Raw genomic sequence first — 16,554 nt, 5'->3', positions numbered from 1 at the left:
TCATTTATAGGCTGTGGGGTTTAAATGTGGCAAATTGTGACCTATTGTGACGAGCCCTTTAAACAATGTGTTGTGGCTTCGGTTTCGGTGTCGTTTGTGTCATAATAATAAATTTCAGCCATCTCAGGAGTACCAAGCCTGATTGAGAGCATAACGTGGCATCTTATGTCTAATCCTTGTGGATTCTCCCTGTTAATTCCTGAATATTGGGCGTGTTCTTAAATATTTCTTAAAATGTTCGAAATCACAAAACTGCTGGTGCTTTGGGCTCGTGTCGGTTGATTTACCACCCAAAAGCCGCTGGCTGTCTCCATGTCATCGACATTCGTCTACGAAAACCTAAAACTCTAAATAATTAAAAATAAACGTCTCTGCCGTAGAACGAAGTCCCTAAAATACAGGGCGAGGAGATAATAGCTTTTAAGCACCGTAAGTACAGGAAAAACGGGTTAAATAAGACCTCAGTGAAATGAGAGTTTCAAATGTGTGCTCTGAAATCTCAAACCTGTGTCGTATGTTGTAGAGTTCATTTATTTGGCGTAACTTAACTGCATTCCCTTAGCTGCATTCCCTCCATCTTGATGAGAAGGTTGCCAGCGGCAAGAAATCCTTTAAACGTAGAAGGTTGATATCCATGAAAGCATAGCTTAAACATATTTCGCTTATTGTTATAAGGTACCATGTAACCTACGACGAATGGTACACCAAGCAGATTGCGATACTTTGTAGAACAAAATGGTCGCCAAATTACAATTGTCTCAATTATTCGGGTTCAAAGCTAGTAACGCTAGTGATAGTTGTATAAACACATCTTCCCATTTTGAGGCAGTTGCAAAAGAACTATCCTAGAAGCAACAACAGTGGCCTGCACAATCCCGAATTTCGCTCAATATGTCTGCTGTTGCAGCCACTATTCCTCTACATGCCGCACCAAGCAACTCACAGTGCCGGGGGTTTCGAGCTTCTCCAAGCACCCCAGGAAAATACAGCGAAGTTCCCCTACATCGGAGTTCAATCAAGGACTACCTACGCTGGTGGGTACACCAATTATTGAATGTCCTTGCACTCATGTATGCGTGTATTTTTGTGAATTCCGAAATACTTCTTGGTGGTGCCTTTCTGTGGTAGCTGATGGGGATTTAATAATTACTATTGAGCAGTGTTGTACACGTTCCTCAAAAATAGAAACGATAGCTCGTTCCTCGTTCCTTCCCAATTTTGAAACAAGTTCGCGTTACAAGTTCCTTTACTGCGAAAGGAACGCGTTCCAGTTCCACTTCGAAAATTGGAACGTGCCGTTGCATTAACGTTACAATTAGGTTTTAAATTAAAATATAGTGTCGGATAATCCTGGGGCGAAATCAAGTGAGAAATTTAAAACACACACCGAAATAAATATATTATACGAATAATAACACTGACGGCAGGAGATTATCTGGAGATAAAAATAATCAAAAGAAAATCTCCCCGGCGAATTTCTTAAGGCAGCACTGGACTAACTCCAGCGGCTCTAGGACGTTTCGGTGCAGGTGGTTTCGGCGTGGACATTTTGGTGTACGGACATATCGGTGTACGGGCGTTTCGGTGCATGGACATTTCGGTGTACGGACATTTCGGAGCGCAAACTTTTTGGCGACCAAATTATCCGGTGTTTGCCTGTTTGCGACAGCCGTTATGTTTTTATTTCCGCTTACCGTGGGTTATGAACAACAATCTGGAGCAGTTGATTTATTTTTTTATTTTTTTTATAAGTTTTACATTTATATATTTTTGTTTAATACCTATTTCTGGGTACACCTGTTATGCAGCCGATTGAATTCTTTAGCGCAGGTTTTTGTTTTTTCATTTACGACAGGTCGTTAATTTATATTCGCTCTTTTTAGCTAGGAGAACTACCCGGTGTTTACAATTGTCCGACGCCTTTTTTGTATTCTTTTAATTACACAACCTAAAATTACATAAATTAACGGCAAACTCCCAATATCCCAAACGTAACGCCCCCGCACGGCGCACCTTGAGTAATCTTGGCGACGGTGTTGGCGACACCGCGGACCCCGAGCCCCCACACTCACGCTGTAACCGACCGTGGTAATGGGTTTTAAGGTGAAGGGTACAAACCTCAAACGGTGGCCGTCGGAGCCCAGGTCAAGCTCCGGCGGATGGGCTCCCTGTCTGTTCACCAGGCAGGGAGCTCCGGGACCTCTTTGACCATCAGGGTAAAGTCAAAGAAGAAAGTACCCCCGTCCCCGGCTTCTATACTATAATATATGGCATTTTCTAACCCCCCCCTCCCCCCCTCCCCCCCCCCCCCAACGTGATCGGCCCCCGAAAAGGGGACGCACCGAAGTTTCTTTTCCTCCGTTGCAATCAATCTCTCTCCTAAAGCCTGATAATTTCTCACGGTTTTTGATCATGGAATCTCTTGACAAGACAAAGCCCATCACTTCCCAGTCTGTGTTTGTAATCTCCAAGTTTCTTCAAAGCCTTATCGGAAAGTCGTACAATGCTAAGAAACTCACAACGGGAGAAGTTTTGATAGAAGTAGAAAACAAACAACAATCCTCTAACCTCCTCAAGCAAACGCACATGGTAGATGTTGACATCAAGATCACGCCCCATTGCAGCCTCAGTAGTTGCCAGGGCGTGATCTCTGATCGGGATCTAGTGAATGAGACTGAAGCAGATCTGCTCGAGGGCCTCCGAGATCAGGGCGTGACTGCAGTGAGGCGAATCACCATACGCAGAAATGATGAAATAATTCCTACCAAGCACATAATCTTGACACTTGACCGCTCAAACCTTCCTGAGTCGGTCAACGTAGGTTTCTTGAGATGTCCAATCCGACCCTACGTGCCGAACCCACACCGCTGTTTCAAGTGTCAGCGGCTTGGGCACGGCGCAACCTCTTGTCGTGGTAAATTGACGTGCGCGAAATTTGCAGCACATGATCATCTAACTGAAAATTGTAAATCCGAGAACTTCACCTGTGCGAACTGCCAGGGACCACACGCTTTCTATTCTAGGAGCTGTGAAAAGTTCAAACAAGAAAAACGGATCATTTCTTTCAAATTCAACGGAAACATCACCTTCTCAGAGGCGCGAAAGAGGTTCGCCTCTTTCCCCCTGGGGAGGTACGTCGACGCAGCTCGGCGGGGGCGGAGCGGCGTCTTGCTTCGGCGGGGACCCAGTACAGAGAGTGGGACTTGGTCCCGCCTCCGGCCCCCCCCCCCGCCCCCCCCCCACCCCCCTGGTTGCCTCTTGCAGCCCACCCGCCTCCACACCGCTCGCTGGGCCAGCAGCGGCTGTGGTGGCATGCACGTCCGGTGGGAGTGATGCTACATCCTCCACTTCCGCTCCACCGTCCCAAACCACATGCGAGGGCACGGAGATGAAAAATGGGGAGCCAGCGGCAGCTCCAACCCCCACCGCACCGCGTGCGCCATCAGAGGCGTTTTTGAAACTCTCGTCGGCTGCGGGCAAAGAAAAGCGTGCACAAAGGGTCCGCGGTTCAAGAAGCCTGATCCCTCAGGTGCTCCGAGGACAACCGAGGATGAAATGGACGTCGAACCATTCTTCTCTGCGGTGCACCGCAAGGAACGCGAACCGACGAAAAGCCTCCCGACAAGCCGAAAAAGGCGAGAGTCACAGCCCCGAAAGACGACTCATAAACAAACATACACACTCCAGTAGCTCTCACACTAAATAATGGGAAGAGAAAACATAATTCAATGGAACTGTAGAGGCCTTCTTAAAAATCTTGACGATGTATACGAAATACTGCATGCTAATCAGACAAGTGTAATGTGTGTTCAGGAAACACATTTGAATTCCAAGCACACAAATTTTTTGAATAGTTACAGGGTCTTCAGAAAGGACAGGGATGGCTGCACACTCTTCTGGCGATGTGGCCATAATTGCCCGGAAATCCTTAGCCTGCCTTCCTGTCACTCTGAACACTGTACTTGAGGCTGTAGCAATTCGAACAATATTATTTAATAGGTTGATAACGGTATGCTCCATATATATTCCTTCTGATCTTGCACTTTCGAGCTCTGACTTTGAGGCGTTGGTTGACCAGCTGCCCGAACCATACATCTTAACAGGCGACCTTAATGCTCACAATTCTCTATGGGGCTCTTCTCGTACGAATGCCCGGGGTCGCCTGATAGAGAGGTTTCTTACATCCTCTGGAGCATGCCTTTTTAACAATAAAGAGCCTACATACCATAGCATAGGACACAACACATACTCATATCTTGACTTGGCTAAGGGCGCTGCAGTTCTCTTTCCTCTTCTTGAGTGGGGTGTGGGCACTGATCCATATGGCAGTGACCACTTCCCCACCTCACTAACATACTTAGGTAAAGGCCCATACAGTCCATCTTCCCATAACAGGTTCAATTAAGCACGAGCTAACAGGAATACATTTACAGAGACATCCAAACTACACCACACATCCATAGGACACCTACACGTTTTAGAAGCTACCCAACTCCTCACGGCACACATCCTCGACGCCGCCGTAAAGTTCATTCCCCACGACTCTGGTGCCCCGCGCCACCAGAGGAGGCCGTGGTGGAATGAGGACTGTAGGCGGGCGCGAGTGGCCCAGAACAAGGCGTGACGTATCCTTCCTCGGTATCCCACGTCGAGCAACCTCCTCTTGTTCAAACGGACCAAGGCGTTTGGAAAACGTGTGCGCCGTGGGGCAAAACGAGAGAGTTGGCACTCCTTCTTGACATCCATAAACTCGTACACAGACACACACAAAGTCTGGACACAAATACGTAAGCTCAAAAGACAACAGACACACAGCCTGCCCCTGGTTAGTACAACAGGGGACACACTGGAAGACCAGGCTAACACACTTGCACAACACTTCGAACACGTGTCCAGTTCAGCACACTACACACTTTCATGATACACAAAACATCTGCGGAAAAGAAGACACTGCGTGATAGCAACAAGTCGCACACTTCTTACAATTCTCCTTTTTCAATTCATGAGCTGAAGGCAGCCCTGACAACATGTAAGCCTTCAGCTCCAGATGCAGACAAAATCACATACACCATAATACAACACCTACACTCAGACACCCTTGAAACACTTCTACATCTATACAATAACATATGGCTTTAAGGGCACATTCCTCGCTCTTGGAGGTAGGCCATAGTAGTGGCTTTCCTGAAGGAAGGGAAGGACCCTTCCTCTCTCGCTAGCTATTGGCCCATCGCCCTTACAAGCTGCCTGTGCAAGCTTATCGAGAAGATGATAAACAGGAGACTTGTGTACTTTCTTGAGTACAACGGTCTTCTCGAGGGCTGCCAGGCAGGCTTCAGGATGGGGCGATCTACAAATGATCAACTTGTCAACCTTGAATCATACATAAAGGACGCTTTCATTCACAAACAGTTTTGCACAACGGTGTTTTTTTACCTTCAGAAAGCCTATGACACCGCCTGGCGCTACGGGATCCTCAGCTACCTGAAGTCTTTCGGTGTTTCCGGCCATATGCTCAACACTCTTGCTAGTTATTTGTCCGAAAGAACGTTTCGCGTGAGAGTAGGTAACGCACTGTCAAGGATTCATGTGCAAGAAAACGGCGTGCCGCAAGGTGGAGTTCTAAGCTGTACTATATTTATAATTAAAATGAACTGTCTTGGTAAGGCATTGCCATCTACCATTTCTTACTGTATGTATGTAGACGACGTACAGATATCTTTTAAATCTTGTAATATGTCAATCTGTGAACGTCAGGTCCAGCTTGAGTTAAAAAACGTTCCCGCTGGGCAGACAAGAATGGTTTTAAACTGAATCCAGAAAAAAGTTGTTGTGTTGTGTTCTCCAGAAAGCGCGGGATCCGGATTAGGCATAATATTCAATAACAAGCTAACATTTGTTCCACACTTGCAACATCTTAAGCAAAAATGCCTAAAAATTATGAATATGCTCAAATTTCTCTCCCACCAGTCTTATGGTGCAGACAGGCAACTCATTCTGCGGGTTTATAGCGCCCTAGTGGGATCCCGCTCGGACTACGTCAGTGTTGTATATGGGTGCGCAACAAAAACGGCACTAAAAATGCTGGACCAGGTGCTGCATTTAGGGCTACACCTCGCATGTGGTGCTTTTCGCACTGGCCCTGTCCAAAGTCTGTTACGTAGAATGCAATAAATGGTGCCTAGATCACCAGAGGGTGTACATGGACGTTTAATATGCCTCAAAAATCATGTCTATGACAAATCATCCTTTTACTCCGACCATTAATAATGCATCCCCACAGCAACTCTTTTTAAATCATCCATCAATCTCCATGCCGTTTCCTATAAGGCATTCACAAGACGCCCATCATTGATTCACTTCCACCATGGCATCTCCGCCCTGTGTCATGTGACCTGTCTTTTATGCAATTTAACAAGAACAGGTCACCAAGGACTGCTATACTGCAGCATTTCTTGTTTGTGCAGCATAGGTACCGCTGTGAAGAGTTTTACAGTGATGCGTCCAAGACTGCAACTGCTGTGGCTTGTGATGCGCATGGGCCAAACTTTCACGTCAGTAAAACGATGAACATTTGTAGCAGTATATTCACAGCGGAAGCATACGGTATTTTAATCGTAATAAATCACATAGTCCGACATCAAATCCTAAAATCTATCGTGTGCATGGACTCTCTTAGCGTTGTCCAAGCACTTGCATCAGGAAAGCATTCTAAAAACTTTGTGATCAATCATGTTTTTAAGGCTATCATGTCTGCATATGCATCAAACCTTCAAATAACTTTCTGTTGAGTTCCAGGGCACTCTGGAATTGCCGGTAACGAAACCGCTGATCGAATGGCCACTGCAGCTACACTCTTGAATACAATGGACATAGCAACAGTGCCATACACAGACACGAAGCCACACATCAAACACCAACTTCGCAACAGATGGAAAACACACTGGAGTAAACAAACAGATAACAAGCTACACGTTATAAAACCACGCATGGGACCATACACCACTGACACACGCAGCCGATACACAGAAGTTGCCCTTGCTAGGTTACGGATAGGGCACACACATGCCACACACTCGTATCTCCTCACGGGGTCTTCAAGACCCCAGTGTGGCAGGTGTGGAGGGGCCCTATCCGTAGTTCACATACTCATCCAATGCAAAGCACTTCACAAAACACGACGCAAACACTTCCCACAGCTATACAGACTAGACGTCCCACTACACCCAGCGTTTTTCTTGTCTGACGATCCCATGTTTTCTATCAAGTGCGTTTTTAAATATTTAGAGGAAGGTCAATTTTTAGACCTCATTTCATTCCACGCATGATCACTCCCTGGCGCTATACACCAGCCATTTTTTGTGACTTTACTTTTGTTTTTGCTGACTTTTCTTAGTGTTTAAGGTTTCACCCCTCATATATGACTATTGTTTTGGAGCTCTTTGCCCCAGTTGGCCTTGCGCCATAAACATCCAACCATCATCATCATCACCAAACGTAACGAACATTAGCTAGCCGCGCAAAATGACGAAAACATTGAGAAGGGTATTACGTAGGCTGGGCTGCCTTGCCAAAATGAATTTGCGAACACTGGTCTAGAATATTGTCGTGGAGGAACAACGGGCCTTTTTGAAAACAGCCGCTGCTTCTAATGTCCTAAATGCTGATTGAGCGCGTACGGGTTGGGCATACAAATTGCACCCATCCTGTTCGGGAAAACCTCCCTTCGTTTTATGTTTACATGCCTACATTCACCACATTTTAATTCTTTGTTTAGGAACCCCCCCCCCTCCCCGCCGGCACGCTCAAATCTCGACGAGATTTCTTTTTCAGTCATATTATTTTCGGTTTCCCCAGAAATTCCTACAGGCGTAGGGGAGTTCACGGTCTCCGAAGCCTCACCGCAGTGATACAGGAAAAAGCTTCACATTCCCCAGGAGCTCACGAAACCTCCATAATGTGCAACAAAAAGCCACCCAAAAAGCGGCTGAGAACACAATGGCCAGTATCGTTTGCTGGCTACGCCCTTCCGCGTGTTGCCGTCATACCGATGGCACCCCCACTACAGTAATCGCTCTTTCTTTGCCTTCAGTCTCCCTATTGGGAATAACTCTTCAAGTCGTGCATATCATGGACACCCCAGGCACACATTGCTTTCTCCCATTATAAGGAGCAAAAAAATTGAATTTGCTAGTGTGACGAGAGCGCCAACAGTCGTCTTCAAGTTTTCCAAGTCCTGTTGACGCAATGGTGAAGCACAAGTGACACCCCTCTCTCTCTACCAAGGGCGCTGGTAGCCGGTAGGGCTCAGCCTTCCTGAGCTCCCCTAAGTAACGCCACCGTAAGTGCGATCGTAGGTTGGTTAGTTTTAAGTAGAACCGACACCGAATGCAACGAATACGAGATTGATTCAGAAAATAATGAAAACGGAATTCACACGCGCTTAATCTACCTCCTTTTTCTGTTGTTGATTTATCGCGTATGTTTTGCCGTGGGTCGGGGGGATAAAAGCAGCAGCATCTAGAACCGTTGGTTGAAGTGAAAGCAAAGCGCTTTGGTAACACCTAAAGTAGTAGGGTTGTTCACGTGAATGTTAAAATAAAAAAAAAGGTTGAACGGATGCAAATTAACAAAGTTAATTTTTACCATCTACCACAGAAATTGGGTTTTACGTGGCAATGCTCCGCCAGGTTTTAGCGTTCGTTTCCACACACGGCGGCGAAAGCACAAGTTTCGAACGTAAAATCAATCCAGTCACGAAATTAAGGTATTAAAGCTAAAATGTTCAAAGAGTGCCTGGGACATCCCGTGATTGAAAAAGTCTGGGCCAGGACGTCATGCACCAAAATGTCCGTGCACAGAAATGTTCGCACCGAAACGCACTGCACCTAAATGTCCCACACCGAAATCTCCGGATGCCGTATTAGACATTTTCCCGCCAGGGACCAGTTCTATCGGACAGACGCGCGTCCTGGCCTCCCCAGGCAAACGATGAAAAGTGAAAAGAATTCTCACGGCTACGCTATTCACCCGTCGAACGCCACGAAAGTTCAACCAGCATGAAAGCAAGCAGAAGCTGCGGCCTACTGCGTGGTTATTCGTCTGCCTTTGACCTTCGAGAAAGCACCTATGGTTGAAGGGTGGGCTAATTGACCAGCTTATAGGAACAGAAACGCAGTAGCGACTTGAGGATTTTTGTACTCGAGCCTTGGCATCAAAAACAGCCAAATCCTAGCGATGTAACGGCAGGAACGCCGTTCCTGCCGTTCCACCAAAAACCTAACGAGTTACCGTTACAGTTCCACCGACCCGTAATGGAACGGCGGAGTTCCTCCGTTCCTCCAAAAACGAACTAGTTCCAGGAACGTCGTTCCTTGTAACGCCGTTCCGTACAACACTGCTATTGAGATAAGAGAGGTGAGTTGGCCACTCTGGAGACGGGAAAGAGGAAAGAAGTGTTGGAAATCAGTAATTTTTAGGCGGGTTCATTCATATGGTGACAGCAGGGGATGGTGCCTACTATCTATCGAAGGCGAGTGTACGCCCCAACTCACAGTATTAGGCCAGGCCACTCTTGACTGTGAAAACACAATAGAGCACGCAATAAATTACTCTTTTTAAGGGACAGAATAGTTGGTGCGACATTTCTTGGTTGGAACCAGCACGAATAAAACGAAGACAAAGCTAGGAACACGAGAGCGGTGGCCTAAGGACAGGATTAGGGAGAAAAGCTCAGAGCAAAATATTACGCGACCCTGCTAAAGCTGCACAGTTCCAATTCAGGTGTTTAAGTTCTGAGACAAAATTCTGGCGACAATGTCCAAAGTACGTTGGGGCTACAGAGTTCGAGAAAAACTATTTCCACAGTAAGCTGGAAGTAAAAGCGGCATCAGCGATGGTCTTGTAACAACTACTTCTGAGGAGCGGCATTGGGCGGGAACGCTTTACAGTTCAAATGGAGTATTTTCGGCAAGAACGCCTAGCATGAATAGTTTAAGGCAGAAAGAAATGCCAACAGCGGTGCAAAGTTGGGAATATTCTAGGGAGGACTAGTCTGGGGGCTCTCTAGCACAGAATTATGAGCAGCTTGCCTTCCCACCCCCTAGTTCGTGTGCACTGTAACCAAAGCTATGCACCCCATCGTTATGTTTCGCCCCCCTAGTTATACCATGGCCCGAGTGTGATGAACGTCAAGGCGATCAGAGTACGCCCTTCTGATTTTTCAGGGGTGGGATGGTAGTCATTAAGGAGGTGGATTGGGAATGGGTGGGGGGGGGGGTGGAATCGGGGGAAGCGAAAGTTCGTGGTTTCACGTCTCCTCAGAGTCGGAGGAGCTTAGCTCTAGGAGGTGCCAGGGTGAGGTTGGCCACTGTACTGGTTCGGCTAAGCTCAGGACGCTGTTCCCAAGCCACTCAAAGCCACATGTATCGTCTTGAAGGCTGGTGCCCGTGAATTTGTAAAGCTCGTTTGGTTGTCTCCATGCCATGCATCAAAGGAGAGCATGCATAACGGGTACGACGCTATCTCGAAGTATAGCAAATCATTGTGTAGAAGCTTTACTCCATCGAGCACAAAAGAGTAGTAATAGTTTTTGGGAGTACAGTACAGTGAGTAGCTCCAGCTCTCTACATAGGCAGTGTGAGCCAGAGTTGATGTTGTTCCTGGGTCTCAAGAAAGCCTGAAACCGAACTGAGGGGCGGATATTGCTCTGAAGCGAAAATTCGTTGGAGTCCCGTGATTGTAAAGAGAGACGAACATTGTAGGACTTGCGGTTGCTTCATGTGAGAAACTGCTATTCCTAAAAGAAACCGGCCTTGGTAGATGTTTCTGTGGTGCCCGCGCATTTTTTCTTATGGACGGGCAACACAGATAAATTTACCAAGGGCGACTGCCCGTATCAGAGAACGGCAAGCAGCCCAGCTATCAACAGCATACTTACTCCGTTTTCTAGAGAAACGATCGAGCATTGAGTTTCAGTTGCGTTTTTTTATTTATCTACTGTCTTGCGCTGTTTTGGCTTCCCCCTGGAGCTCCCAGTTGTATAGCTTTCTCGCACTTCGATCAGATCGGGGTTATGGCAGCGCAAATCAGGATGCAAGCGAGATGTCGGGTTATGCACATCATCAACGACTAAAGACCCGTTTTTTCAGCATCCAACTCTAAACCTGGCACACGGATGATTTGGGAAAGGCTAGTGGCTGCTACTTATGGAACTGTAGTGGCAGGTATGGTGACGTCATTCAGGGAAAATGGCATGAGTCGGAAACAAATATATCCTAGCTTCACAAGTACAAGCACACACCGACTTCAGTTTCTTATTTCGCGACACGTGTGAGCCGCAGCCTCCAAGTTTCCTTGATGCGTGCCAAATAGCTCATATCGAAGCGTAAACAAAGGTACAGCACTCGACCAAATTTCCTTCTGCACCCAGCAGACACCTCACCCATTTGCCCTGTAACTGGGTCTCCGTGGAGGCGGAAGTGGGTCCCCATGCAATGTTCCGGTGCAAGAGGTGGCTGGCTTCATCTCACTGACCACACAGGGAGTCTGAAGTCGTTAATAAGGGTGCGCTTGTAACCATGAAATCGCGAGAGGTACCCTCCAGTAGTCACGACGTGATGGCGCGCCGGTATGAGAAGCTATCAGTAGAAATTAAGCAACAATACAGCCGCTAAGGCGAAGAGAGGCAAAACACAAAAATGTATAGAATTTGGCATAAAACGGCTAGGAATGTTGAACGTGTTAGGACGTTCAGAGTATTGTTTCTTTTGTGCCACCATCAGGAGGGGTACTCTCCCTGTTTAGGTCTGTTTTTTTTTCCTCCGAGCAAAACTGTGTCTGTTACCAAGCTATACTGCTATGCGAAGTTATGCGTTGGTCGCTATTTTGTGCTCAAAATCATTGCGGGGATGCAATGAACCACGCATATAGAAGACCTTCAGCAAGTATCAGCAGTTCTGCAGTTAACACACTGGCGTTCTGACTCACCACCAAGGCATCCGCTAACAAAAACTTTCGCGGCGGACCTAATAAACCAGTTATTATATAAATGTATAAATTACCTATGCATCCATTGTTCCAAAAATATATTATGAAAAGATTGTGTGTAGTATTGTGTTTCCTGGACCAATAAGCGTTACAGTTGAACCTGGATGTAGCAAACGTTTATGTAACGAATTCCTGGATTTAACGAAGTTTTTCAATTTCCCATTATAGCCCCATTCAAACCCATGTGTTAGCGACCTCTATGTAACGCAGGCGTTGAGGCGGTTAACCATGATGTAACGAATTCGCTCCGCTGACGAGCCATTGTTTTTTCACTTTTTCTGAAAAATTGGCTGAATTAATGCAATAATTTAGTAGTACTTCGCCGGCACCGTAAGGTACGGGGCGTATCCAGTGTCAGTGCGGGGTCGGTTGGGTGCTAGACCTGCCTGTCGACGTGTTGTCGCGAGTCTTCACTGCTTTCTGTGGCGTCCATTCGTGGGTGATGGCTTCTGCTGCCACAGAACGAAATGGTTTGCATTTCCAAGAGAAGCTCGCCAGAAAGAGAAGACGAGAGAAGCACGGCGAGAAAGAGGAACGTCGCCGCCCGGTACCGTATTCCAGCTAGCGCCCTCTGAACAGTTATGAGTGCGGCAAAGAGCATCAAGTTGCCGAAAAGGCGCCTTTTTGCGTACGTTTCTTCCCTGAAATAGTTAAAGGCACAACCAAAATTGTCAAAAGCTGTAAGTGATATTTTAGTTGCGTTTGGCAATACTTGTGTAAGTGTCCTTGCTTCTCTGCAGTGCTGTGCTGCGACTAAGTTTGTGGGAAAGCAGCAGGCGCAAATCACGCAGTTTCTTACAGGGAAATAAATCCTTAGGAAATAGTTTACCATCACTGATGTCTAGAATTTTGGATTGATTTCTGCTCCCCTCACGCGACCCTTTACTCGAAACCTGCATGTAACGAATACCCGGATGTAACGAAAAACTGCGATTTTTTGTCAACATCGTTACATCCAGGTTTAACTGTATTCTCAGCAGATTAACATTAAAATAACCGTTCCATACTTTGCTTGAACAGGAATGGTTGATTCTCTGGACCAGACAGTAGGTGAACTGCTGGAAGCCCTGGAAAAAGCTGGTATGCTCAAGGACACCATACTGGTATTCGCATCGGACAATGGAGGAGACCCCTACACTGCCACCGCGAACCAGGGCTATAACTGGCCTCTGCGAGGAACCAAAGCCACGCTCTGGGAAGGCGGAGTGCGTTCAACGGCCCTCGTCTGGAGCCCACGACTCACGAGAAGTTCCAGAGTCTCTACGCAGCTGATGCACGCAACAGACTGGTTGCCTACGCTGTATGCTGCGGCAGGTATGGGCAAAGTCCATAGAAATCTGGTGCTTGAAAGGGGCACAGGAGAATTATTATAGCAATACAAAGCCTCTGTTTCGTGCATAATATACTCCAGATATAGTTAACTCGCAGCAGTTAATTTTCTTGCGGTTTTGTGTTTGCAGGCGGCCGTGTAGGGGATCTCGGGACCTTGGATGGTGTGAACATGTGGCAAGCACTGTCGCAGGGTACTCCGTCTCCTCGAACCGAACTACTCCACGAAATCGATGACTGGAGCGGAGCCTCAGCCATTCGCTTTCAGAACTATAAGCTTGTGGTGGGAAACTATGGCAACAAATTCGACACACGCTTCGAGGTTCGTAGCATTGAAGCCTTCCCCTTCGTTAAGTACCATTTTAGTACCCGTCACGTACCTGTCCTGGGTAAGGCCGAAAGGGCCGTAGCAGCTGTAATGGCGCTTCAGCCGGTCTATCGGTCACGTTGGGTGTTTAGTGTTTGTTCTAATACCTATTGTTGTTGCATGCGTTGTTTTTACACACTCTGAGTTTTCAGGAGGACGCGGCAAAGTACCTGTACTTCACTGCTAAAATGTAGCGGAAACAAAATATGGTTTGGGCCCTACGTTATATGGTCTGGGTCTACGTTAATAGCTCTTTGGCGCCGACGTTTTATTCATAGAACCAGAGGCGATATTCCTACGTAGACATTAATGGGTCATTTAAACATCACGAGTTCAACTAAGGGCGACGACGAAAGAACGGTTTGTTGGCATTCTCAGGCTACTGGTTGTTTTCGTTCAAACGAGGTCATTTCCTTGTAACATCACTCCTGCATGGTCCTGATGACGCTAAAATTCTCCTGGAACCCACACGACTTAGCGGCAAGATCAAGATCAGCGGAAAGATCAAGCTGGAATGTCTGGCTCCACCGTAAGGTTCAGTTCAGCAGCATCTGAGCTGTGACGACCAATTCTGATCGGCTGCCATTTCGGATGGGCTGTAGTTGCTACCAGAGACCGAAACAATGCAGCTGCAAGGAGTGTGTACAGCGTCTGAAGGTGCTGCCACTGCTAGTGATTATTTTTCGCCGCTGATGGAGGTAACCGCCGAGCCGACAACAAAGTGACCTGCAGACGAGCCACATACTGATATGACACCCTTCTTGTGTTGCGGCGCCTCCTAGCAATCTGCTTCCACTCTAGCTCCGATGAAAGGTCCTGCCACGTCCCCTACCCTGCGGAGGTCTTTAACACAATCCAGATACGAACTTAACATTACGCCATGGCAGAACTTCAACATCATGAACCCGCCCTCAAAGATTTTGCAGAAATCGCTAGATGGCTGCATCGGAACGACCGGATTTACTTGATCGGCTTATCAGTGACCTACATACACTGTGTCTTCGTGGGTGACGTCTCTTAACGCAGTGTCTAAGTTGTGGTGTCTGCAGTACATAGCTCTCTCTGCCGGCACGAGTGTTAAAGTGCAAGCACCCCTGGCGCCACGGACTGACATTCGATGTTATGTAGTCACGGGCGTGACTCCGGACTCCTGGGATAATAACTTATTTTATGAAAACGTGAGCTCGTGAAAAAAAAAATTAGTTTGACTGTGCAAGTATTTAGGGATTTACGAGCTCCGGAATAAGAGTTTTTAGAGCCTGAATGTGGCAATTTTGTCTTCAATGGAGTTTCTTTTTCTTTGTAGCGTCCATTACGCGCTAGAACGCAACAACGGTGATGTCTATCGCAAGAGGAATTTCCCAGATAACTAGCCGTTTGGTTTCGTTCTTTATGCCTTATAGGAACTTTTATGTTGTTGCGTCAATTAGCACCGCAAGGACCGAATTTAAGTCGGAAATCCAAACTGCCGAAGGCTGAAGCAAGAGTCTACTGCAAGTCAGCCAAAATATGAAGGCAAAGCCCGCGCTACTAAAATAAAGTAAACTGTGCACCCCGTAAGCGATGGTAGCGCAATTAATTAGGAAAAAAAGGGATAGTAGCGCAATTGGATAGACGAAGATTTCATCACACGAGGGACAACGGTTCGCGTCAGACCATGGCAAGCGTTTTTTTTTTAATTGGTTGCACATGGTATTGTTCCCCGCTGCTGCTAACCGCTTTTTGCCATGCCTCATCCTGGCTTTAAACGAAAAAAATATTCAACAAATTTAAGTTGAGAAGCCCTGAGAATAGTAAATGGTTAAATTACCCGGAGAAACGAGTGCTAACTTTTATTTTTGGCTTCAGATATTTTGCTTCCGGTTGACCGATTTTGAAGATTTGCCACTTGCAGCTTTTTTATTGCTTAACGCTCACATGCAGATTGTGGGTGGAACAAGGCCCCACGGAGACTTGAAAGCGTTGCGGCAAAACTCCAAGGCCGCAGCGGTGCTGAAGCGTTTCTACGGAACACAGAACCCGTTGCTGCAGCCCAATATCAACGACTGGAGCGCGGGAGGGAACGTGTCGTGCGGACAAGGCAACCCCAATCAGAACTTTGTGCAAGGTCAACGGTACTACCTGTTTGATCTGTCTTGTGATCCATGCGAATTGCACAACCTGGCTTCTACAAACCCCCAGGTAAGATGCCAAACTCTGAGAAGTCCTCGTGGGCACTTTCTCCACGATGCTCCAGAACAACCAAATAAAGTGGCCTATTTTGGAAATTCGGCGAATGACGGGGAGGAGTATTAAATTTGAGGGAAAAGGGCATCTGCACTGGGACATTTCGCAATGCAAAACACTTTGCATGTCTTACATGTTGTCCCTGAGCACACGCCTTGCCTCGTTCTCCGGATCCGAATTCTCCGAATCCACACACTAGGCCACTAATTGGTGAGGACGCCCTCCGGGAACTCCTTAGTCAGCAGCATTGTCGCGGAGTTACGACTCCAGAATTGGAATGACTCCGGATTCACTCTACCTTTTCGAGATGCCCGAACGGAATGGGAATAGAATAAGTACAATGCTTAGAGGATTGGAATGAGAATAGAATTAAGCGCATTTAGACCACAAATGGAATGGGAGTGGAATGGTCGTGATGTTTAGACGACACCCTAACCATCCCTGGTGCCTTTCGGCTGGTAAATAGCCTGCGATTGCATTTTCGAAGCTTGTTCATACACTGAGTTGTAAGCAGTGTTTTAAGGGCTTTGCTCGGCGCCCACTGCACCCGTTTTTCAGCCTTTGTTGGCACTTTTCACTGCAGA

At 46.9% G+C, this 16,554-nt stretch overlaps 1 protein-coding gene across 1 annotated transcript in view; it reads left to right on the top strand.

Moving 5' to 3' along the window:
- Window positions 1-16,554, top strand: part of LOC144179925 (arylsulfatase B-like) — a 41,008-nt gene that overhangs the window by 15,792 nt on the left and 8,662 nt on the right. The window contains exons 5-8 of the mRNA XM_077708343.1: window positions 908-1,034; window positions 13,069-13,362; window positions 13,509-13,699; window positions 15,668-15,925. Coding sequence (XP_077564469.1) covers window positions 908-1,034; window positions 13,069-13,362; window positions 13,509-13,699; window positions 15,668-15,925 — 870 coding nt within the window. The remainder of the gene's footprint in view (window positions 1-907; window positions 1,035-13,068; window positions 13,363-13,508; window positions 13,700-15,667; window positions 15,926-16,554) is intronic.

Source organism: Haemaphysalis longicornis, unplaced genomic scaffold, assembly GCF_048455015.1.
Source record: "Haemaphysalis longicornis isolate Haplotype H1 unplaced genomic scaffold, Haemaphysalis longicornis Haplotype H1 scaffold_4, whole genome shotgun sequence".
In the NCBI taxonomy this organism is placed as follows: Eukaryota; Metazoa; Arthropoda; class Arachnida; order Ixodida; family Ixodidae; genus Haemaphysalis; species Haemaphysalis longicornis.
This window is presented reverse-complemented; position numbering and strand designations above follow the sequence as displayed.